This window comes from Podarcis vaucheri, assembly GCF_965113315.1.
Source record: "Podarcis vaucheri genome assembly, chromosome: 12".
Classification (NCBI taxonomy): Eukaryota; Metazoa; Chordata; class Lepidosauria; order Squamata; family Lacertidae; genus Podarcis; species Podarcis vaucheri.
In genome coordinates, this window is record NC_138750.1 from 18,694,157 (window position 1) to 18,720,475 (window position 26,319).

At 47.9% G+C, this 26,319-nt stretch overlaps 1 protein-coding gene across 2 annotated transcripts in view; it reads left to right on the plus strand.

The window, feature by feature from the left end:
• The first annotated feature begins 331 nt into the window (after window positions 1–331).
• The window catches only part of GASK1A (golgi associated kinase 1A), a 34,881-nt gene continuing 8,893 nt past the window's right edge, over window positions 332–26,319 (plus strand). The window contains exons 1-2 of one of the 2 annotated variants that reach the window (XM_082193417.1): window positions 332–951; window positions 17,815–19,221. In XM_082193417.1, coding sequence (XP_082049543.1) covers window positions 949–951; window positions 17,815–19,221 — 1,410 coding nt within the window. In that variant the 5' untranslated portion in view covers window positions 332–948. The remainder of the gene's footprint in view (window positions 952–17,814; window positions 19,222–26,319) is intronic. The other variant, XM_082193416.1, reaches the window with a different exon arrangement.

The following is a 26,319-nucleotide window of genomic DNA, read 5'->3' on the forward strand; positions in this document are numbered from 1 at the left end:
TGACTGGAAAACAAAAACAAACAAACGATAACTGCCCATAAGATAACTGCAGAATGAGATGACTGTTGATCTCCTTGCTTCTTAGCACCCACCCAGGTCAATGCCACCAACACTGGGAACCGCTGCTTTGACCACTGCGCCATACTGCCTCCCTCCTCGACCCACTTCTTTGAGTCTTCTGCATTTTGTCCAACCTAGTATTCATTGGCAAACCGATTGCCCACAAACGATGCAGTGTGCTTCTCTGCTCTGCGCAAAAGGAACGCCTGGCCGGCTCCCCCCCCCACGCCCCAGGACTAAGGCTCAAGGCTCAGGCTTTTAGTGTTTCAAGAGAAATCCGAGGAGGCTTTTATTGTGAAAGGAGCTTCTGCGATGCGAGCAGGCCTCCCCCCTTCCTCTGATCCCCCTCCCACAAGTCTGCCAGTCCTGGCACACTTTGAACACTCAGCAACTAAGTTGGCTGGCTGCTCAGCGAGCAATTCGTCCTATGGCTCAGAATCATCTTTTTCCCGTTTGCACAGGGTCCCTCTGAACACCTCTACGAGCTACAGCAGCACCTGGAAAGTTTAGCAAGAGATTCACAGGCTATATTTTTTGAAAACCTAGCTCCCTCCTCTTTTTTTCTTTTCTTTTTTGGTTGAAAGATGAGTAAGAGGAGGCTCAGTCTGCAGACCAAACTCTCCCAACAAAGTGTGGCGGCTGGGAATGCACCTTGAAGATGTAACATCTGGTTGCAGTTAGCCCAAGAGAGAGCGAGAAATGGAGAGAGACCCGAGATCTTGATGGCTGATGTTCTGGGCTCTTGGGAAGTCCGACGTATGAGGTACTCCAGCTGAGCGATGAGAAATTAATGGGCAACCGATTAAAAGAAGCAATCGAGCCGGGGGTATTTTGCCGGAGGTGAAGACAGGAGGTGGGAGGAAAAGAAAGAAAACTCTCCGTCTGAGCATGGTAAGAGTTTTGTTCCTAGTACAGTGGTACCTCGGGTTACAGACGCTTCAGGTTACAGACGCTTCAGGTTACAGACTCCGCTAACCCAGAAACAGTACCTCGGGTTAAGAACTTTGCTTCAGGATGAGAACAGAAATCGTGCTCTGGCGGCACAGCGGCAGCAGGAGGCCCCATTAGCTAAAGTGGTGCTTCAGGTTAAGAACAGTTTCAGGTTAAGAACAGACCTCCAGAACGAATTAAGTACTTAACCTGAGGTTCCACTGTAGTGTAGTCCTAGGAAGTTCAGTGTTGCTTACTCCCAAATACAGTGGTGCCTCGGTTTAAGTACAGTCCTGTTTACGAACGAGTCGGTTTACAAACTCCGCAAAACCGGAAGTAGTGTCCCGGTTTGCAAACTTTACCTTGGTTTAAGAACGGAATCTGAAGGGTAGGAGGCACACCGGCAGCAGGAGGCCGCGTTAGGGAAAGCGCGCCTCAGTTCAATAACGGTTTCGGTTTAAGAACGGACTTCTGGAAAGGATTAAGTTTGTAAACTGAGGTACCACTGTACGGGATTCAGGGCCAGCTCAAGGAATTTTGCTGCCTGAGGCAAAGGAGGCACCTGCCACCCCAGGCCATAGAGAGAATCCCACCATCCTGGCAGAGGAATCTTACTGACAATGGGACGGTATACCTGACAGCAACAGGGGAATTGGGAGGAATGGAGGGCTGTTGCCATTCACTCAGTGTCTGCCGCCTGAGGCAGCCCGCCCCTGACTCTGTCCGACGGCAGGGCCGGCCCCACTAGAGCTGTAGCTTCAGTCTACAAAATGCCTCTACGTGAGAGAAATCCTTGAGGGGGACAAATGGATTTGCAAAGGTCTTGTTCCCACGTTACAGTTCTCCACTCTTTGGGGATTTCCCCCTGTCCGAAACACAGATTTCCCCAATGCGCCTTCCCCTGCTTCGGTTGCAGTGATGTGGAGCCAGCCGCGTGTCTCGTGGCATTAACTCCCACCCTGGGGGAACTGTAAGAAAACAAGTTGCGCCTCATCTAAGGCTGACCAATACAAGACGGATGAGTTTTAGGATTTGTGACAGGTACCATCCTGGCCCTGCAGCCAGCAACTTAGTGGCAAGTCAGCTGAGGGAAAGCAAACAGGGAGCCTCTTATCTGTTCAGTTGCACAGCAGGCATCATGTGGGAATGTGGTCTTATTATCCTGGACGGCAATGAAAACTGTTGTTCGGCTCAGTTTGGACCTTACATTGGGGAAAAGGTGGACTAAACCAGGATGGCCTGTTGAGAAGAGATGTCAGGCCATGGTTATGAACCACCCTGAGACCTACAGGTATAGAAATTTAATCAATGATAGTAATAATAATCAGTGGCGTAGCGTGGGTTGTCAGCACCCGGGGCAAGGCAAGTATTTTGCGCCCCCTAACCCTAACCCCCAGATGTTGCGCCTGGTGCGGCCGGCCCCCCCTGCACCCCCCCACACTACGCCACTAATAATAATACTGCGTGGAATGCGAAAGGTCAGAAATTCCATCTCTGACTTCTCCAGGGAAGGCAGAGAAAGCCCTCTGTTTGAAACCTCGAGAGCTTGAATCAGAAGAATATTTATTTGCATCAGCCGCTAGCTATAGCAATAAAATAAAATAAAATAAAATGTACTGAAGATAAGAGGTAAAAACCTAACGATAGAAAATACTTTGGGGGGGGTGTTACATCAATAATCAAATAATAGATGTTAGTCTAATCGCCCCTGCTAAAAACCTTGCGGTTTTTGCTGTCAGCTGATCATCTTGATCTGCTAGACGAAAGGACACAGTAGCAATGGTTGAGCGACCCGGCATGGACAATAATAGAGGGGTAATAACCTCACTAGGGACGTGGATGGCACTGTGGGTTAAACCACAGAGCCTAGGACTTGCCGATCAGAAGGTTGGCGGTTCGAAACCCCGTGACGGGGTGAGCTCCCGTTGCTCGGTCCCTACTCCTGCCCACCTAGCAGTTCGAAAGCACGTCAAGTGCAAGTAGATAAATAGGTACCGCTCCGGCGGGAAGGTAAACGGCGCTTCCGTGCGCTGCTCTGGTTTGCCAGAAGCAGCTTGGTCATGCTGTACACTGGCTCCCTCGGCCAATAAAGCGAGATGAGCGCCGCAACCCCAGAGTCGGCCACGACTGGACCTAATGGTTAAGGGTCCCTTTACCTTTACCTTTAATAACCTCACTCCTCAAATCTTTATAAAGAGCGCAAGCCAGAGGCACAGGAGCCACTGACTCAATACTGCCATCTCCACAGGGACATAACCGTTGACCTAGAGAGCTACTGCCCATCAGTGTAGAGGCAGCACTGAGATAAATGGGCCAATAGACACATAGAAATTAATTGTCCTTTCTATTATTACTATTATTATTACCATTGATTTATTAATTGCCTTCTAAGCCACCATTTCAAGACAATTTCATTGGCATCCATCTGTCTCGAGAGACAATGTAGTGCGCTCCCAGGGGTGAAGTAAAATCACTGCGTAAGCAGCACCAAAGTGACCTTTCTGGGGTGCAGTCCTGGGCAGTTTGGATGGAGATCCTGGGCTGCCTAGACAAGAAGATGCCCCTCTGTCTCAGCCTCACTGATGTGCTCCAAAGGAAAGCAGAGCAACCCGTTTGACACCAGCTTGGCTGCAGAAGTTGCTGGAAGGAGGTGTGCGAGTCGCCATCAAACCGTCTTAGGGACTCCAATTCAGATTCCTGAGCCTTTTCTCCCACAAGACAGCAGAGGTTTTGGGCGAGAGCTTTCCTCCTCCTAGGCGATAATTAAAAGCACCACAATAGCAAATATGTTTAAAGCAAAACTAAAACCCTAAGAAGTAGACAGCCTCAGGAAAGATCCATTTATCCAGCTGTGAAAGGAACCTGTCTTTAATTGTTTCTGAAAAGTTCAGATTAGTGGTTTCCTGTCATATCTCAACAGGAATGCTATTTCGCAGAACGGTAATATGAACAGATATGGCGAAGAAATAAGCATCTTTCCCCAGAGCTGGGCACATTTTGCATCCATTATGGCTGGCATAAATAATATTTTCATACTTGATAGCACCACAGTATGGACTCCCTGAGCAGACTTGATGTACCGTAATTGTTTCCAGAGAGGTGCTCTTCTGTGAGTCTCCTGCAGAAATAATAACCGAATCTTAAAGGTGAATGAATGAATGAATGAATGAATGAATGAATGAATGAATGGATTAGGGTGTAAGCTTTGTGAACGGATACACGCTTCATCCGATGCATGACATGAAATCTTAATTGGCAAAGTATGGCAGGAGCTGAATGGTAATGAGCATTACAGCCAGCGATAACTGGAACTTAGAAACCGTTTTTTAATAAACAGAGCAGATAAAATAGCACTGGTGAGTTGATTTGTGCAACATAACAAAACTCCATTAAGCATCTTCGAGGGCTTTCAACGCAATGGCAACAACTTATCCCATGAATGTGCACAGTAGTTCATAAACGTGACCAACTCTGGGGTTGCGGCACTCATCTCGCTTTATTGGCCGAGGGAGCCGGCGTACAGCTTCCGGGTCATGTGGCCAGCATGACTAAGCCGCTTCTGGCGAACCAGAGCAGCGCACGGAAACACCGTTTACCTTCCCGCCACAGCGGTACCTATTTATCTACTTGCACTTTGACATGCTTTCGAACTGCTAGGTTGGCAGGAGCAGGGACCGAGCAACGGGAGCTCACCCCAACGTGAACCACCGCCCTTCTGATCAGCAAGTCCTAGGCTCTGTGGTTTAACCCACAGCGCCACCTGCGTCCCACAGTAGTTCATACCATGAGCCAAAAATGAGCCTGCACAGAGAAATGATTAATGGGGTGGTTTGTGCTGTTTCGTCACTTATGGTGGAGGTTTCAGTTTGAGGAGAAGTGGATTGTTCAGGCCCTGTGGCATTTATGCTCCTCTTGCAAGTTTGTGTTGGAGTCCTCGCTTTGCCCCATCCTTAATGCCTGGAAGTCCAACCTTGACACCTAAGGCAACCGTGATAGCTGGTGTCTCAAAAAGAAGTTCCCCGCAACAGCCTTGCTCTCCCACTTTAAAAAATGTCTTTGCAAACAGTGCATGCAATTCCAAGTGCCCTGTGAATACTTATACGTTTATCTGCATTTCCACTTTTACGAGCTCAGGCAGCATTCATGGTATGCCGACTCTTGTTTTTCCCTCCCAACAACCCTGTGAGGTACGCTAGTCTGAGAAACGGACTGTCCCAAGGCAGGTGGTCAATGTGCTTTAAGAGTGAGCTGGGTTTTGAACCCGCCCAAGACTTCCTCTTCCAACACAGGAAGCGACCCTGTGCCTTTCCCAAGATTCTGTTGTTGTTTAGTCGTTTAGTTGTGTCCGACTCTTCATGACTCCATGGACCAGAGCAAGCCAGGCACTCCTGTCTTCCACTGCCTCCCGCAGTTTGGTCAAACTCATGTTTGTAGCTTCGAGAACACTGTCCAACCACCTCGTCCTCTGTCGTCCCCTTCTCCTTGTGCCCTCCATCTTTCCCAACATCAGGGTCTTTTCCAGGGAGTCTTCTCTTCACATGAGGTGGCCAAAGTATTGGAGCCTCAGCTTCAGGATCTGTCCTTCCAGTGAGCACTCAGGGCTGATTTCCTTCAGAATGGATAGGTTTGATCTTCTTGCAGTCCATGGGACTCTCAAGAGTCTCCTCCAGCACCATAATTCAAAAGCATCAATTCTTTGGCGATCAGCCTTCTTTATGGTCCAGCTCTCACTTCCATACATCACTACTGGGAAAACCATAGCTTTAACTATACGGACCTTTGTCAGTAAGGTGATGTCTCTGCTTTTTAAGATGCTGTCTAGGTTTGTCCCAAGAGTATGACCATGCGCAAATATTTCCATCCTTCATGCCTGCAGACATTTGAGAATGAGTTGATTTCCAGAGCCGAGTGTTGCAATGAAAGCATCCGTTAACCATCCTCCTCCCTTCCACAAAAGTTTATGAAGTTGATTTGTTTTTAAACGAAAGATGGAAGTCTCCTTCGGAGAGTTTCTGTGACTATTTCCTTGAGCCAGCTGACATTCTCGGCATTACCATGTGAGCTAGTTCCAGTATGACTTCTAGGAATCCTTGTCCAGGAAGTCAATCACAGAGCCAATTCTTTCCCTCCACACCTACTGGCCAGGATCTCAACTTTCCAATCCTCAACACAACACAGGGTGACACTCATGGCAAGGATCACTACCGATTCCCAAGGCTAGATGTTAGCAAGACAGAGCGTAGGGAATTGTTTTAGCAGTAAAGGCTCTTGGAGGACAAGAATGCTGAGCCTGTCCCCCCCCCCCCTTTCTCTGAGAGAACTGTAGTGGTTTCAAAAATATGTGCAAGGTTGCACATTTGAGCACTGATGCAGACATGCTGTCTGCATATTAAAGGGAGCCTAGCACTCTTGGATGGAGCCGGCCCAGAGTTGTTAATTGTGCAACATATGGTTCTTTCTGCTTTGGGGTTGTCGTTGTTTTTTAATAATTTTTATTTGATTTAACAAGTGTAGAGTTATAACAATACCAAATAAATATCCACATTTAGAGATTTCTCTGAATCTCTAGACTCCCCCCCCATCCCCTCCATGGGTCTTATTATCAATGTTTTCAACTGCATATTATTTCACAATCCATATTTTGTATGTATTCATATTGTCCATAGTATTTGTTACATTACAAGTGTTATTAAAATCCTGCTAATGTTTTCATCTGCTTACAATGGTCTCCTAAATACATTATAAAATTTCCCCATTCTTTCTTAAAGTTTTTGTCTTTTCGGTTCCTGAGCAGTTTTGCCATTTTGGCGTACTCCAACAGCTTGGTTTGCCATTCCTCTCCGGTTGGGACTTTGTCGTCTTTCCATCCCTGGGCTAGTAGCATCCCTGAGGCTGTTGTAGCATAGATAAATAGTCTTTTCTGCTCCTTTGAGATGTCGGTACCTACAATTCCTAATTAAAAAGCTTCTGGGTTGTTTTTTTACAACGGTTATTTTAAACAGACACCCCCAATTCATTATATATCATTTCCCCTAATGCTTTTATTACTTTACACAACCATCACATATGATAAAAGGTACCTTCTTTTTCTTTACATTTCCAGCAGGTAGTTGTACTTGTCTTACACATTTTTGCTAACTTCGTTGTTGTTGTTGTTTAGTTGTTTAGTCGTGTCCGACTCTTCGTGACCCCATGGACCAGAACACGCCAGCCACTCCTGTCTTCCACTGCCTCCCGCAGTTTGGTCAAACTCATGTTTGTATCTTCGAGAACACTGTCCAACCATCTCGTCCTCTGTCGTCCCCTTCTCCTTGTGCCCTCCATCTTTCCCAACATCAGGGTCTTTTCTAGGGAGTCTTCTCTTCACATGAGGTGGCCAAAGTATTGGAGCCTCAGCTTCAGGATCTGTCCTTCCAGTGAACACTCAGGGCTGATCTCCTTCAGAATAGGTAGGTTGGATCTTCTTGCAGTCCATGGGACTCTCAAGAGTCTCCTCCAGCACCAGAATTCAAAAGCATAAATTCTTCGACGATCAGCCTTCTTCGTGGTCCAGCTCTCACTTCTATACATCACTACTGGGAAAACTATAGCTTTAACTATACGGACCTTTGCCTCTGCTTTTTAAGATGTGGTCTAGGTTTGTCATTGCTTTTCTCCCAAGAAGCAGATGTCTTTTAATTTTGCTAACTTACTAGGAGTCAAAAGGAATGGTACATCATTTTCATATAGTTTTCTTTCAGCCTGCAACAGGCTGACTTTCTCCGTTGGTTAAGGAAGCGACTAACCTAAGTCTTTTCAGGCAAACCTGATGTGCTATTTTGGCACATCTGGATGTGCTATTTTGCCACATCTGATCTTTGTAGTACAGTATACTGTATGTGCGCAAAGTGCTTCATTCATTCATTCATTCCTTGTGTATTTGGGTCACCCACCCACCCATTGGGCCACATGGCTGGCAAGAACCACTGCTGAGTCAGGTAGGACTTACCTTGCTCATTCTCGTGGCATTGTGGGTGTTACCCAGAAAGTGGGCTGCCTCTTCTTCTATCTCTGTGATATCCCCCTACCTATGAGCCTTTCGTTTCCCATAGGATGGTGCTCGTCTTCACTCCTTGTCATTCGTCGGCAGCAGAAAAAACTTGGCTGCTCAAAACATTCTGTTATGATTACGATTGCCCACAGTCTCAAATGATAGGGCTGGTCCCGCTCATACTTTGTGCCTGTGCCAAAAAACCCTTGCTGGTCATGTGGAAACGACGGCGGCAGAGATCCCTAGTCTGCCTGAGCACTTTGGCCATTCTCTCCCAGTTCAGGTCACTTCAACAAACTGGCAAACCCACAACCCACTTTTTAACCTCTTGGGTGTCTGAAAAAGTGGCTTGTTGACTCGTGGGAGCAAGTCAGGCCAGGAACTGGGCCAGGGAAGACCACAGAGGAACCTGTGTTCGCGCGGACTTTGGGATTGTGGCCAATGTACACAGATGCATTGGAGAGGTGACTCTCCTTTGCATGAGTGGCGATTTTGAGCATATGTGTGTTCGCTTTTTGCTGTTCTTTTCTCTTGACAGCAGCAGAAATGGGGTCTCAGAACAAGTGGAAATTATTTTGCTTTTGGGAGGGGGGAGTCTCCTTTGAGGATGATTATTTATTATAGTTGCTTTTTTTCCTTTTCATATTTGTACAAAAAGTAAACTCCAAGCGACTTGCAGGGATCCCCACTCTTAATTCCATTCCTTTCATCTGGCTATCTTGGAATCTAAAGAATGCACATTATGCATTCCTTGGGGAAAAGAAAATGAAGACCATATCTGCTGACTTGCATGCCTTCAACGGAACCCGATGCTGTCCCCTGTGAGGAACAAACAAGCACACTGCAAATCATGAAGAAACTGAAAATCTGTGTTTTGCGGTTTTGTATGCGGTGTGAAAATAGAGGGTTGTTTTTTTAAAATATGTAAAGCATTTTTTTCCCTTCAGAAAAACAAATTATTAAGAATGGCTTTGGAGAATCTAAGGAGGCACACAACAGCTTTTGAAGCCATTGGGAGTCAGAGCTGGTAATCCCATTAAGAAAGAAAAATATAAAACAAGACTGTGGTTCCTTCTGTACGGGATGTTCAGCCTAGAATTGTTCCGACTTCATTCAGCCTTTGCTGATGGAGAATCCAGACAACATCATTGCCAGCTCATTGCATTCTGACTTCTTTCGCAAAGCCTAATTCATGGCAACACCCCCATCTCAGCAAAAAAGCAACTACAACACTGTGGAGTGTTTTCTAGGCTACTGTGCTTTTAAATAACAGCTTCCTTCTCTGGAAGGAATAGTTTCCTCTGCCTCTCCCACCATCTTCCGTCCCACATTTGCTTTTCTCTTTCCTTAGCCAAGTAACTGCGCCAACATTTGACAAGGGACAACTTGGAGCCAGTGGCATAGCATGGGTTGCCAATGTCCGGGGCCATTGAAGTGGGGAAAGGGATGGGGCATGCATACACATTCAACTGCCTAGTAGCACTTCTTCTTCTCCTCCACGCTGAATTCCCAGAATATCATCAAAGTCTTTTTTATATCTCCTCACAAAGGCACAAGCTTTCATTGGTTCTACACACCTCTGTTTTTTACCTTTATAAGTAAAGGAAATTCATTCAATGAATTCCCATCTGATGGGCCTCCCCCCTCAGGATCACCAACAGATTAGAAGCAGTCCTCATTTAAAGGCAAATTTACACTTTCTGAATCAATACACAAAGCAAAACCTGGCCGCTCTTCAAAAATCACACTTCCCCAAGTTTTGCAATGCTGTTTTCCAGACAAGCAATGTGTATATAGCACTTGGGAAGACAGGTAAACTAATGCCAGTGTACTGGAAGAAGCAAAGGTCATCCGTGTCGAAGCAATGATTCTTCAACATCAACTTCGTTGAACTGGTCATGTTGTTCGGATGCCTGATTATCATCTGCCAAAGCAACTACTCTGAACTTAAAAATGGATAGTGTAAAGTTGGTGGTCAACAAAAGAGGTTGAAAGACTCTCTCAAGGCAAATCTAAAAAAATGTAGTAGAAACACAGACAACTGGGAAACACTGGTCTGCAAGCGCTCCAGTTGAAGAACAGCCTTTTCCAAAGGTGTCATGGGCTTTGAAGACACTCGAACTCAGGACAAAAGGGAGAAACGTGCTAAGAGGAAGGCATGCTTGGCAAACCCTCACCGTGATCAACTCCTGCCTGGAAACCTATGTCCCCACTGCGGAAGGACGTGTGGCTCCCGAATTGGCCTCCACAGTCACTTACAGACCCACTGTTAAGACCGTGTTTATGGAAGACAATCTTACTCGGCTACAAGTGATCGCCAAAGAAGAAGAATATAGTAGGGGAAAATGGGCATCAGGGATGCATAAATTAGTGAAAACGGCATGCAACAAACGAACAAACCACTTTCTGTCCAAATTGCATGCAAACCTGTGGATATGAGGGGAAATTTGTGCTAAAGTGCTGGAGAAGTTTCACGAGGTCTTAAAAAGAACAACCTGCAAATTGATGTGGTAATGTGTGGAACTGGACCTAAGTCTGGGAAAACCAGCAACTGAGAGAAACTGATATGGATGGATTTGCCCATCCCGCACTTCAACCGGATCCTTTTAACTGGAGATGCCAGGAATTGAATCCGAGAAGTTCTGCAAGCAACACATGCAGCGCTATTCTCCCTTTCCAAGGGATGTTCCTAACTTCCAGGGGAAAACATGTCCCCCCTCTCCTGTATTCACGCCAGCAATCAAAACCGTATGTATGGGTTGGCACTGGGCTGAATTTCAGCCATAACATAAAAACGCCTCTCTCCTTTGTCAGTGTGGAGCTGACGCAGGCAGGCGTTTTAGTGGGGAAATGTTTAGCATGTTGCTTGCAGAAGCAAGACAGTTGTGGGTTGTCTCCCCGCCCCCCGCCCCCCGCCCCCCAATCTCCACATCATCTTCTTCACAACCGCTAAGCCGCTTTAGGCTTTTGATATTGGGTGCCAGAATCAACACAAGGCATTTACTTTTAAGATATCATCTTTCATTTGTGAAAGGCGAGAGGGAATGGGAGATTGCATTTTGTTGATGGTGAACAGCCTAGAGCAGAAGGGATTCAAGCCAAAACTCACCAAAGCCAGAGGACGCAAACCAGAAAGCAATATTTTGTGCTTGGAAGCTGCAAACTGTTTTCTTTTTTTATTTTCTTTTTAAAAAAATACTTTTGTTAAAGATTTTCTTGCTTTACAAAAGTACATGCCTTGTCTCTTTTTTCTGATTGTACCTTGGATGTCGAACGGAATCTGTTTCGGAAGTCCGTTCGACTTCCCAAAAGTTCAGAAACCAAAGCCTGGCTTCCAATTGGCTGCAGGAAGCTCCTGCAGCCAATCAGAAGCCCCATCAGATGTTTGGCTTCCAAAAATAGTCCGCAAACCGGAACAGTCACTTCAGGGTTTGTGGTGTTTGGGAGGCAAAATGTTCGAGAACTAAGCTGTTTGAAAACCAAGGTACGACTGTATTTCTTACAAATCAGTTACATTTGTTGTGAGACCTTAATGTTGAGTACAGTACAGTGGTACCTCGGGTTACAGACGCTTCAGGTTACAGACGCTTCAGGTTACCGACTCCGCTAACCCAGAAACAGTACCTCAGGTTAAGAACTTTGCTTCAGGATGAGAACAGAAATCGCGTGGGAGCAGCGGGAGGCCCCATTAGCTAAAGTGGTACCTCAGGTTAAGAACAGTTTCAGGTTAAGAACGGACCTCCGGAATGAATTAAGTTCTTAACCCAAGGTACCACTGTATAGGTTGGGGAGCAGAAGTCTGTAGCATAAAGTAGCAGGCTGGGAGCATTTGCTCACAGTAGATCTGCTAAAGCATAGCTGTTCTAGTAATTTAGGATGACCATGTGCCTTACTTTACAGAGGACAGACTTCTGTTTGAAGGCATCCTCTGTTCGAAGGGATGTCTGCTCCGAGTCTGATTTAAAGATTAAAAAACCCAGTAAGATAAAAAAAAAAATAAAAAACTGTAAGAAGGGAGGCCGGAAGCCTAGATGTTGCCCACCAATAGTCCACACCTGGACAGTTAACCTACTCTGCATAAATAAGTAAATCTGTACCCTCTTTTAAAATTTATTTAAAGTGATGTATTTCCTCCCCCCGCCCCCAGCAAAGCATTAAGTGACCACCGTACAGTAATTTCTCTGCTGTACTTTTCTGCGTTTGCAGCCTACACACACACACTCCAACCAGGAGTCATATACCGTATTTTTCGCACTATAAGGCGCACTGGCCCATAGGACGCACCTCAATTTTTTTTGGGGGGGGGGAATGAATAAAAAAAACCCCAGCCCACAGAACAGGCTGCCGCCTCAAGCCTTGCGCGCCTGGCGGGACCTCCCGCCGGGCGCGCAAGGCTTGCGGACACCTGTCCAAAGCATGGGGCAAGCTCTGCAGCCCGCCCCGTGCTTCTGGCTGCTGGCTGACGCCCCAAGCCTCGCGCGCCTGGCAGGACCTCACGCTGGGCGTGCAAGGCTTGCGGACACCTGCCCGAAGCACAGGGCGTCCTCCACAGGGTGCCCCGTGCTTCGGGCTGCAGGCTGCTGCCCGCAAGCCTTGCGAGCCCGCGGGAACTCCCGCCGGGCGCGCAAGGCTTGGGGATAGCTTCCTGAAGCATGGAGAGCGAGAGGGGTCGGTGCGCACCGACGCCTCTCGCTCTCCAGGCTTCAGCGAAAGCCTGCATTCGCCCCATAGGACACACACACATAGAATCATAGAATCATAGAATCATAGAGTTGGAAGAGACCACAAGGGCCATCGAGTCCAACCCCCTGCCAAGCAGGAAACACCATCAGATTTCCCCTTGGTTTTTGGAGGGGGGGGGAGTACGTCCTATAGGGCGAAAAATACGGTATTTATTCTTTTTTTGTTCCATCATCATGGCATTTAACCAGGACAGGGAACAATGTTGTCAATCACTGTATTTGGAGGGGAGGAGAGAGAGAGAGAGAGGCAGGCGCTGGAATGCATCAAGAGGATGTTCACTGCCTCTGAAGAGATCGGGGCAGGAGCAGACAAGGAAATTAATAACAGATTTCTGGCATCTCCTCACAATTTATGTTGGTTCTGTTTTCCGCGATGCGAGACCAAACTTGCAGCAAAGGTCCTGGATAGAATGTATTATTATAATAATAAGGAAGGGACTTTGAGGAGGAAGAGGTACAGATGGAGAAAAGGCAGGGAGCCTCATTTGGAGTTCGTTCAGGTAGCGTTGCTGGAGTCAGAGTCCCCCAATGTGGACGCTTTGCCAAATATGCCAAAGAAAAAGCAGCTCAAAGCATTAAGATGCTGTCGCGCTTCTTTTACACGAAGGGGGGCAGATATATCCCAGCAGCCTTTGAAGTCTTTCAGGCAAAACCTCTGGCGCAGTTACTGTATGGGGCACAAATATGGACAGGGAACCACTGCTCAAGTCTTGAAATTGTTCAGTCTAAATTCCTAAGGCAGATATTCGGTGTCCCCTCCTGTGTCCCAAACGCAGCTTTACGACTCGAGGCCTGCCTTCCATCTGTAGAAACTCAGACCTGGCAAAGAACACTCAACTATTGGCTTCGCCTTAATCTAAATCCACCCGGTCTACTGTCTCTAGTAATGCAAGACCCTCATAAAAGCATGTGGTTCAAAACTGTGCATCAAAAACTCCTTACATGCGGTTTGCATTCGCAATCCTTACTATCAATGGGCCTTAGTAAAGCAAAGAGCCTAATAGGCCAGCGCCTGAAAGACATTGAACGGCAAAACAACCTGACTATCCTAAAGAAGATGTGTCCATGGTATACTTACTCTCCCCCTGCCCACTTTGACTCCCCAGCTTCATATTTGTCTAAATTAACCATCCCAAAATATAGACGCGCCTTTACATTGGCTAGATGGGATGTTCTTCCCTCTGCCGTACTCGAAGGTCGTTACCAAAAGACTCCATTTGAAAAACGACTCTGCCCATGCAGAGATGGTAACACGGAAACAGTGCCCCACGTCCTTCTATCCTGCCCCCTTTATAGAGACCTAAGGAATGAGATTATTACTCCACTCATCCTCCCCAACCCCGGCCGTCCACAAGACATTATACTGTTCTTTCTCTTATCTGATACGGACAGTCAGACAACAGAGAAGGTCGCAAGGTACATCGAGAGAGCTGTGAAATTAAGGGCCACCATCTGAGTGACAGACGTGTTCACCTGACGGACCTCCTTTTGTTTGTTTTTATCCCCTCTTTATGTTTATTTTATTTTATTTCTAATTCTTGTATAGCTGTGGCCTGTTGGCTTTGCTAATAAAGTTCTGAACGTGGACGCTTTGCTTTAATTCTATTCAGGTTCAATGCAGAGACTTCTGTCATGTCCCTTTGCTCGGCTATTATACTGCTTAGGAGTTTTTTGGGCAGAAAATTCTATCCAGTCTTTCAGCCAGGAGGCTGGGGAGCCCACGAGAAGCTTTGTGAGGCGCAAGAATGAGGCTGGGAGTTCGTTCGCTTGCGATGGCTCAGTTCCTGGAGCCTTGCCGTGGTGTCTGCTTAAAGGTGTTACAGGAAAATCCTTGGGCTCACTTGGATTGCCAAAGAAAGACACCAGCCAAGAATATGGGAGCAAAACAGCAGCCTGTAGGCCTGATCTTTATTCAAAAGACTGTTGCAACAGGACTTCCACCCACCACATGGAAGAAGCAGGAAGAAGCCCAGAACAAAAGGATGCTCTTACTTTTATAAGTTTTCCCCTTTACCCACAACACCCTTAGTAAGCATCATAGATATGTCACAAACAGGGAGAGGGTTTTTTCTGGCAGAAACCGGCTAATCAGGCTTGCCCCCATCTATCCCTTGCCCTCCACCTCACACCCACTGAAATGTAGGTGGGTTCCCACAAGGCAAGACACAGCAATGACAGCAAGGACCTATATCGAACTACATAACTGGCAAATGGGCAAAGCAACGGCTTATATACATTCCTGAAGGCCTGGGCCACTCCCACTCCCAACGCGATTGGCTGTCTAAACTTCTAAGCTGCAAATCACGACTCAGAGTCTAACAGCCAATGGCAGAGGCCCAAATCCTGAAATGTTCTGTGATTGGACATCATGTATCGAATCAGAACACAGGAGCACAGAATCCTTAGTCCAGATTCAAGCTCAGGCAAACACAGGCCACTGAATACATAACACCCATCAAGTGAAACAATGAAAATATTTACAAATTCCTGGTTTACCCGGTCAGGTAATCAGACTTCTTTGCCCTGACCGAGAGCACAATCCATTCTTGGATGGTCTGCTATTGTCCATGGCACCCATTTGCCAGTGTTATGTACAGTGTTATGTTCAGTTACCGTACAGTGTCCCCTCTTTTAAATACATACAGTGTTATGTTGCCAGTGTTATGTTCTCACCCTGGGCCAGCAGGGGGATACTGTAGATAGTTTTCACACACTTCCACATATGCAAATAAGGGATTGAAAGTGACGTTCAGTGATTGGGTAGTTACAGAAAGTGGTTACTGTTGCATTGTAGTGGAGCTCTATATAAGCAGGCTGGCTGAACCCTTCAGTTCAGTTCTGTTCTGGGTCTGTGAATAAACAAGAGCTGTTTGAAGAATTGCTGTGTCGTCTGATATGTTCACCCACAACTTAACAGCCAGGATGCCAGTGATTATCTCTTGTGCAAGAGGCTGCTGTGCACGTTCCGGTAACAAGGTGCACGCTCAAAAGATGGGCTTTAGGATGGCTGCGACATCACATAAAAATCTGCTTTGCGGTGCCGTTGCGTTCCAGGAGTCTTCCAGAATGACTACTATCCAGGGCCTTGCCCCACTGATTTTAATCCGGCTTGCCCCCAGAATGGAAGTGAGCCTGTTTGTAATTTTCATTTATTTTAACCTGCCTTTCTAGCATTATGCCCCCACAAACCGGCACCCAAAGGAACGAGAAACAAGTTACAGTCGAAGAATAGTCACAGCGGAACAGATGTGATGATTGCCAGGAGAAACACAAGCTGGTATGAATTGCAGGTCCCCTAATTTTGAAGGAAAAAGTCACCAATCCGCTTTAAATTCTTTAGTCGCTAGTTGCAATGCTTTGGCAGCCAGTTATTTCTTAGGAAACACATTGAGTGTTTATTCCTTTATTGTAAATGGAGCCTCACGCTGTCTACTGAGACATAAGTCCCACTGTACAGTGGTACCTCGGGTTAAGTACTCAATTCGTTTTGGATATCCATTCTTAACCTGAATCTGTTCTTAACCTGAAGCACTTTAGCTAATGGGGCCTCTTCCTCCTGCTGCGCCTCCAGAGCACGATTTCTGTTCTCATCCTGAAGCAAAGTTCTTAACCCCGAGGTACTATTTCTGGGTTAGCGGAGTCTGTAACCTGAAGCGTATGTAACCCGAGGTACCACTGTATTCAATGGAGCCTACTCCCAGGTAACTGGGTAAAGATTGTGCAGCCTTACACTGAGTTTTACTCAGAACTAAGTCACACTGAGTTCAATAGAATTTACTCTCTGGTATGTTCCTGATCCTTCTCACAGTTTCTTTTCTTTCTTTCTTTCTTTCTTTCTTTCTTTCTTTCTTTCTTTCTTTCTTTCTTTCTTTTTATGCAAACTGCTCATAGCACATGTCCTGTAGGTGTCATTTCTTTTCTTTCTTTTTTAAATCATTTTTATTGGGTTGTGTATTTTTTAAAAAACCCTCAATATCTATAGTCATTACATTACATTCAAATTTCCCCCTTCCCTGCTGACTTCCCTCAACTTCCATCCCTGGTTTATTACATCTCATATTACATCCTGCTGTTTATACATACTTCTATATTGTCATACTATTAGGTTTCTTGTTTTTTATAAATACAATTGCAAATGTTTATTTAAATCCTGCCAATGACTCTATATTTTTTTGTTGTTTCTGCAAATATGATGTAAAAAGTTCCCATTCTTTTTCAAAGTCACTATTGTCTTTTTGCACAGTTTTATCTGTTAACTTTGCCAACTCTGCATAGTTCATCAGCTTCTCTTCCCATTGTTCCTTTGATGGCATTTCTCCAGTCTTCCAGTTCTGTGCTATCAGAATTCAGATCCTTCTCAGAGTTTCCTTTATTATTATTATTATTATTGACACGGGTGTCACTGTGGTCTGAACCACTGAGCCTCTTCGTCAGAAGGTCAGCTGTTCGAATCCCTGCGACGGGGTGACGTTGCTCTGTCCAAGCTCCAGCCAACTAGCAGTTCGAAAGCACACCAGTGCAAGTAGATAAGTAGGTACCGCTGCGGCGGGAAGGTAAATGGCATTTCCATGTGCTCTGGTTTCTGTCACAGTGCAACCCCACAGTCGCCTTTGACTGGACTTAACCGTCCAGGGGTCCTTTACCTTTTTACCTATTATTATTATTATTATTATTCTTTTCATCAGAGAAATGTTGGAGGATACATCTCTACACTTGTACAGAAATATGAAGCGAGAATCATTCTCCTTAGATTCCTGCTTCCATCTATTCATCTAAGTGAGGAAGCTCCCTCAGCCAATCAGAAGCTGCAAAAGCTACAGCGGATGTTTGGGTTCCGAATAACATTCGCAAACCGGAACACTCACTTCCGGGTTTGCCGCGTTCAGGAGCCAAAACGTCCGAGTACCAAGGCATTTGGGATCCAAGGCACGACTGTAATTTTCTCTTAGACCATAGCAAGCTGTAAATTTTATACCCCTCTTCTGCAATCGTTCCCATGCTTCCATGTCTATATTATGAAAAATCACTCTTTTTCTTATTCAAATTCCACAGGCCCAGAGAACATGGTATCGAATGAGGCTAAAGAAATCTCCTGTGACTGGTTTCTGCTTCTTGCTCGCCTTGTCTGTGGTGGCTCTTACTAGTTTCTCTTCGACATCCCTGAACAGCTACAAGAAGTCCAATTTCCAATACCTGCCTGGGAATGAACCTCGAGGGAAAGCTGCCCGTCCCAAGCATTTGTGGGCAACCTCTACTGTCCCCATTGCCTGGCAGGCTTGGCGTCAAAGCCGCCGGGAATGGCCCAGCCATCAGGGAAGACAAACTCTGCCAAACCCCAGCTCAGCCCACAAGCAGAAGAGCCAGGCTGGGCGAAATCTTAGGGGTTTAAAATCAAAGGGGCAGGTTAAGAAACATGATGTCGCAGCAAAAAGCTCCGAATGCAGCAGAGAAATCCGGCGCCAAGCCTATCCCTACAGGACTGGCCAGAAAAACATGAGAAAGTTTGATGCCACTTTTGCCAGCGAAGATCTGAGCACAAAGAAAATGGCGGGTCAGAAGCCGCAGAGGGAGTCGGCCCTGTCCTCTCATCCTTTCCGAGGTGCGGCGCTTGGTGCTCTTTTATATCTCAAGAATGCATCCACAGGCCCGCGGACTTCTCCTCAGGAACAATGTAAGGCCGATGCTCAGACAGCTGGTGCCAAACATCAACGCTCGGGTGTCATCAAAAGCATCACCTCAGGCGGAAAGTCGTTCCACGGATCGACAGGCATTGGGGGACCGATGGAAAACTCTCGCTCTCAGAACCCAGAACCATCTTCGTTTTGGGTCAGAGACGCAGAGGAGCTGCAGAAATCACAGTGGTGCAAGGAGCCCCAACCCAATGGCGTTTCTGGAAGACGAGAGGGCAGTCTGAGGTTGAGTGAAAATGCCCTTCCGTGGTTTACGCCGGACGATGTGGAGAAGATGAAACTCCTTGCCAATGGCACGGTTGTGAGCAAAGACCGAATCCCTGCCCACGGGCAAATACTCCGGGTCGTCCTTTCTCCCAGCCAAGACGCCGTTTCCCACGAGGGCAAAAGACTCTGTTCTGAGGGGCTGTGCGGGGTAATCAAAAGGCCCACTGACCTCTATGAGGTTCTAGCTTTCCACTTGGACAGAGTCTTGGGGCTCCACCGGAGCCTGCCTGCGGTGGCCAGGAAGTTTGGCAGTCCCCTGCTCCCTTACAAATACACCGACGGAGCCGCCAGACCCATCGTATGGTGGGCCCCCGACATACAACATCTGAATGATCCCGGGAATGACCAGAACTCCTTTGCTCTAGGGTGGCAGCAGTACCAGGAGCTGCTGAGGCAACGGTGTGGCATGGAAGATTCCAGAACAATTCTTGGGAAGGGACGATGTTTGACCGTCCTGCATTCGGAATGGGCCAAGCTGGCCCTTTTTGACTTTCTCCTGCAGGTAAACCTGGTGGTGGAGCAACCTTCCTTCCTTCCTTCTCCCTTTCTTTTCCTGAACAGTGCAACTGCTAAGTCATGATAAGAGGCCGAATGGTGCTCCTTATGAGTATAGTCATACCTTAGGGTACAGATGCTTCAGGTTGCGTTTTTTCAGGTTGCGGATCACCAAAACTCAGAAGTAGTGAAATGGGTTACTTCTGGGTTTTGGCGGTTGCGCATGCGCAGAAGCGCCGAATCGCAACCCGCACATGCGCAGACACACAGACGCTGGTTGCAAACGTGCACCCCGCACAGGTCACGTTCGCGACCCGAGCGTCCACTGTACAGCCGTAAATTCATTCACATGTTTTGTAAACTCTGCTTTAAAATTCATTTTAAGCCTTGGAATATCACGTGTCAATTTTGCGTGCTGAGGTCCCCAAAACACCCTTAACCCCAATAACTCACACATCACACATGAATTTTTGTTTAAGGTTTTTGGCATAATTTTGGCCACAACTTTATTTGCATACAAATTGTGAGTGGTTGCTTAGGCATTGGTTACGACTAGCTGTCCCTCCCGCCTTGGGGACAGCACTGACTCCCAGATTCCAGCGGAAGCCAGTGTGGAGGAACAAGTTCAGGGATAGGCGGAGCTGCGGCACAGACCCTCAGCTTCTCCCCGCATGCTCCTAGGGACTTACACGGCCCAAGCCCGATTCCAGGGGTTTGGACGAATGGATGGTAAGCCCCTGAATTCCTTTAACGGAATTCCCATGCAGCAACCTCATTGGAGGGGCAGGCACAGCCAATCCATACCCCTCCACCAACCAATTTAAACCAATGCCTAACCGCCAATCGAGCCCCTTACGCTCGCCGCCAACCACTCACAGCCTCAAACACACCCTCAACTTATCCACCACTGAACTCAACCACACATCATTCCCAACAGACGACAGATGAACCCCATCCATCATACACAATTCAGTGGCTTTGAACCTAATCAAGGGGTGTGGAATCACAAACCCGCCCAAATCAGCCACCAACTTGCTCACTGCAGCATTAATCCGTTTCCTGGACCGCTCGGTGGCTTCCACACAAGGGCTACCCCTCCACTTACGGCGTTGAAAATTTTGACCAAATTATTTTCGTTGGTGGCACCATGGCCGCCAAATCCCTCACATCTTCCAATATCATAGCACGCAGAACAAAACAAGAATGTGACACCAAATCATTCTCCCCAAGCTGAATGACAATCGCCGTAGGAGGGCCCTCCAAAAGAACACGCCTCTGGATAAGCGGCAGAAGTTCCTTCCACAGCATTCCCCTTCTGGCGATCCAGGACACTTTCACTTCCTGCGGAAAGCCAAGATCGTCACCCAAGCCAGACTGTCGAGCTCTGCGAGCTGCCCAGTGCACAATACTGTGCCCCACAATCCAGATACGTGTAGGGGCTTGACCTAGGGTAAAACAGATACGTAAGCACACGAAATTGCATCATTTACGTACATAACCCTTGTATGCGTCCGACCTCCAACGACCCAGGTCTTTTATCCTTCTTGCCGATAAACCCCAATGAGCGGCCGTCGTCGCGGCCCCAATCCTGAAGGAATGAGGTGCAAACTCAGCGGCAGCCAGGCCGCATGCCGCGATGGCATTGCGGAGCACTTTTGAGAACTGGTGACGAGCCAACGGGTGCCCATTCTTGTGAACAAACAAGGGGCCCATACCTGGTGGACGCAAGGCTAAATACCTCTGGAGGTCCTTGACCGGACAAGGGCCCTTCTCTCCAGTGGCAGGGAGCCGAATCACCGCTCCCCTACCCCACTGATCAGTTTTTGAGCTCCTGACGTTGACTTGCACCTCAGACGGAGCAGACTCACGTCCTCTAGTAATAGACCCCTAGAACCACCACCCCGGTTAGGTTCAAGCACCACTTCGCCCACTCTCAGGGCCCCGGGGAAGGCTAAAGAAAAGGCTGCAGAGAACAGCCGGGCCTCAAACCTGGACCAACAGATGCTCCTCAGTTTACCACGCATCCGAGACAACAGGTGAAATGTAATGGGCCGCCGGGAAATAGGCCTGGAGGGACGAAGCCAACCCCAGCCCTCAAGTGCCTTTCTCACCACAAGTTTCCCGCATGGGTCCTTATTAAAGAATGCCTTACTAAAGAAGGATATTGCTGCAGAATGCAGTCTGAGCGTCCTGTTTGCCCGACGCTTCTGAAACAGGTGCACCAGATACTGGAGCACCTGAGAAGTAGAGTGGGGATTACCCACACCTCCCAACTCCAGCTGCCCCATGAACTTTAAAAAATCACACCAAGCCTTCTCATAAGACCGCAAAGTGGAGGGGGCAACAGATGCAGCTACTCCCTGTAAAACTAAGTGCTGCCAAGGTTCCAGAAGTGATCCGGGAAAAATTCCGGACGTTCTCGAGCCTCTGGCGCCAGGGATCTGAACCGCTCCATCCGAAAGGGAGGATGAAGTGTCCCTCCGACTCTTCTTGGCACACTTCCTGGATTTCCTTCGGCGGCAGCGACCCCCAGAAGAAGCTTTCAGAGGGGGAAGCAGGCTGTCCTCCACCTAAGACTCGGAAGCGTCACCTTGCTGATCTGTATTAAGATAGGCTGAGAAGAGACAACCAATGAATGACCAGAAGCCGCCCTTGCAACTAGAGAAGGTGGCGCACCAGTGGCGCGGGCTGCCCGCCCCCTGGCAGACGCCCTTCTCCTGGCAGTACCCTTAGTGCCTCTACGGCCCCTAGACGTGACGGCCGGAGGCTCAGGTGAACTCGGGGGCTGACTAGAGGCATCAGGCATCAAGAAAAGTTATGTCACATGATTGCCTCACCACACCGGGCTTGAGGCCATAGCTTTGCTCACCAGCCGCCCTTGAAATAAAAACCAAAGGGCAAAGATCCAGCAGCACCAGCCTGAACCTGAAAATCCCTGTGCAGGTTCAAGGTATCCTGCCATGGCGAACTACTATTGCATACATTCAGGTCAGGAATTGCTACCATGGTGATATCTGCCTTCACCACGCTTGGTAGGCGTACACAAAGGTAAGGGGACCTCAGGCCGCAGGCAGCCTGGCCTAGTGGGAAGATTAATTACGTGACCCAGCAAGATCGGATCTGATGAAGCATCACTTGCTACAGAGGAAGTATTACAAAATAACTTCCTTCAAGGCAGACAGCTTCTCCATATGCAAGTGGCATGTTTAGCAACGATATCCAACTGGATCCCTAAATAAAATGGGAATATGGGCAAAAGATATTGAGCTATTGCTTGCCAACTTCCCGCCCCCGCTTGGGCAGGGGGCATCTTGTGCTGCCATCATGATATGTGAATTTACAGGGCCGATGCTGGCCAGAACTCCTGAAGGAGTCCCAACCAATCTGCCGCCGAGCCAGCTTCCTTTTCAGACACACACTCTGTGCAATGCAAAAACACACTCCGTGCGGTGCACACACTCTCCATGCAATGCAACTACATACTCCGTGCAATGCAAAAACACGCTCTGTGCAGTGCAACTACACACTCTGTGCAATGCACACACAAACCCTCCGTGCAATGCAACTACACACTCCGTTCAATGCAAAACACACTCCCTGCAATGCACACACCCTTCATGCAATGCAACTACACTCCATGCAATGCAACTACACACTCCATGCCCTGCACACACCCTCCGTTCAATGCAACTACATACTCCATGCAATGCACACACACTCCGTGCAATGCAAAAAAACACACTCTGTGCAATGCAACTACACCCTCCATGCAATGTACACACACTCTGTGCAATGCAACTACACACTCCGTGCAATGCAACAACACACTCCGTGCAATGCAACAACACACTCCGTGCAATGCAACAACACACTCCGTGCAATGCAACAACACACTCCGTGCAATGCAACAACACACTCCGTGCAATGCAACAACACCCTCCGTGCAATGCAACAACACACTCCGTGCAATGCAACAACACACTCCGTGCAATGCAACTACACACACTCCGTGCAATGCAACAACACACTCTGTGCAATGCAACAACACACTCAGTGCAATGCAACAACACCCTCCGTGCAATGCAACAACACACTCCGTGCAATGCAACAACACACTCCGTGCAATGCAACAACACACTCCGTGCAATGCAACAACACACTCCGTGCAATGCAACTACACACCCTCCGTGCAATGCAACTGCAAATCTCCTTGCAATGCAATGCAATTGCAGCCCGTGCAGCGCCGTGCTCTGCAACGCACAGAGCAAACTGCAATGCGGGCACGCAAAGGTGCTTTCTCCCAGTTGCATATTGCAAATGTGGCACCCGTTACATCCCTCGCAGTGAGGTAACCACCAAAAGGACCTAAGTGTCCAGGTAGAGCAATGGGGGAGCATGCAGCTGTCCCATACAGGGACCAATCCTGCAACCTAGGCATTACCGGCACTATGCGCTGACCCAGTGAAACCAATGCTTCATGGACCACATGGGGACACTATTCAGGCCGGAAACGCTTCCAGGCCATCGAATTCCAGGGCAAAGCCCTAGGGTCACCTGCTAGGCCAGGCATAAATGTTTCCAGTGAAATAGCAGTGTTGAGGTAGCCCACAGCTTGTCCAGGTACCCCTGCTTGCCCTTTTAGAGGGAAGCACCCCTTCAAGAAACCCAAAATTATTTTATCACAAATGGGCCGAACTACCCAGCAACAGAATAGCTCAAAAGGAGCAGTTTGTTTTGTTTTGTTATAACAATGGCTAAGAGGGGTATATGAACCCTGTCTCCCAGGTCCTAGTCCTGCACTTAGCCACTAAGCCACCATGGCAGTTGCCACTATCAGAGCAAAACAAACTTAAAGAAAATAAACTTGTTCAGAAACAGCATAGTTCAAGAGCATATACAGAGTGCTCATAGTCCTTGGAGGGACAGGGAGCCTCTGGGGCCCTCTGTCTGCCTCAGATATACATTAGCAGCAACTGGGCCTGGAAGCAGATACATAGAGAGAATGAATCACGTGTCAGAGACTTAACCATTAACTGCTACCTGTAGCAGACTCAGGCTTGGAAGTTATGTGCAGGCCGAATAGGCCTCCCCGCTTCAGCTCTTGAGAATCTTAGTCTCATAGCAATGTTAAAAGAACTCAATTAGTGCTCCCACCCAAGGCTAGCTTAAAATTTGGCCAACAGCGCTGCACACACTCAACATAAAGCCAACCTTCGGGGTACTATAAACGAAAGTGATTCCAGCTAAGCTGGGAACAGCCCTGACTAGCCCCACAATTTCAACAAGCAAAATGGAGGAAACCTTTTTGTGAAAGAAAGCCCCTAATGGGGGCTCTCTCCCTATTGGGAAAGGCAAGCCACAGATACAGGGAGAATCTTCCCACAGGGCAGGGTAAGGGGTGGAGAATAAACGTAAAACACCCAAAATTGCCACCAGCCAAATGAACCAAAGTTAAAACACTATCAGTGGAGTGTAAACCTACAATCCACCAATTCAGACTGCACTTCCACCTTCGGCCACTGGGGGCAACCAACCGCAAAATGAGGCAGAAAGAAAATGGCGCTCCCGCCAAACTGCCTGCTCACGATCCCCCAACCCGGCCCAGCACAGAAGGCCTGCAGGCCCTGGCTAGGCCAAAACCAGGCGCTCAGACAACCAGCGGCTCCGCCGCAGCGCCTCCGCCGCCCGAGGCCGGCTAGGCAAGGGGTCAGGCAAGCGCCGGCCGCCCCCTCCCCCGGTGTAAGCCACCCCGCCGCGGGACCGTCCCAGCGGCCGATCCCGGCCTCCCCGGATGAAAGGGAGGGGAAAGGCCCAGCAGCCCCAAGCCTCCCCGGGCCGAAGCAAGGCCCGAAGCCTAGCCGGCAGCACGACCGTGCTGCCGCCCAGGGTGCTCCCCCGGCGTCTCCTTCCAAACAGAGCGCGCCGGAGCGCACCGCGGGGAGGGCCGACACGAGCGAGGCAAGAGCCGCGGCGCCCGTGTTCAAAACAAATAATTGAGGAACAAATCAAATCATAAAATTAAACGTTTTGCCCAGCTGCCCAACCCAGAAGGGGAGCCCGGGTGCCAGGGATAAGGCCGGGGACCAGCGCCTCAGCCGCGGACCAGGCCGCGGGCGGTTAGGGTCGCCCCGACCCCCCGCAGCCCCCAAAAGCCCCGCCAAGGGGGAATGCAGCCAGGCAAACTAAATTAAGGATGATAAGGAAATGATTATTAATAAGGAAGAGATTAAACAAAAAAAAGGGGGGGTGAGAAGAAAAGGATAAGAGAGAAGAAATTGTTAATACAACCAGTCCTTCACTGTGTCCAGCTAGATCCGATGTCCACAGCGAAAGAGAAAGTACTCTGCTGTGGACCTTCCTTAAATAACCTCTGACCCCTCCCCCAAACTTGCAACATCAAATTTGCCCCAGCAACACCAACTCCAGCCAAAAGTAGGCCCTTTAAACCAATCCACCTAATTACTACAGGGTGCTTTGTTTGACCCATCCGCAACACGTGCTCTCCTTTAGTGAGAACACGCTTTCTATGAGAACACTTCTTGATGCTTCCATATCAAGGCTCCAAATTACTTAAAATTTGTGCTGCATGGTCTTTGGAATCAATTTGCGACAAATGAACATCTTTAAGTCCACCAACATTGGTTGCCTTGACTTGGCTGTTTTGCTCACAAATTTATTGACAGCTGCACGAATTGTGATAGCAATGAAGTGGAAGGGGCAAGCAGAATATAAAATGGAAGAATGGTATAAAGAGGTGTGGGATATAGCTGTTAATGGTAAATTAACATGTGACATTAAGATAAGATGGGGAATAAGCAGGATAAATAATTTTGAGAAGATATGGAGGGTGTTTGTAGAATTTGTACTGTTAAAATGGAAAGGGGTCAAACCATCACAAGAGGTGTTGAAATTTTGGGAGGTTGGATAGCTACAATGGGGTGGTGTGAGTGGTGGGTTGCACATTCTTATTCTTATTTATTTATGATTATTACTTTGTCAAGAAGAAGAAGAAGAAGAAGAAGAAGAAGAAGAAGAAGAAGAAGAAGAACCACCACTGGCCTGGCTTAGTATAAGGCATCTTCTGATGTTCCTCTGCCATGCTGGG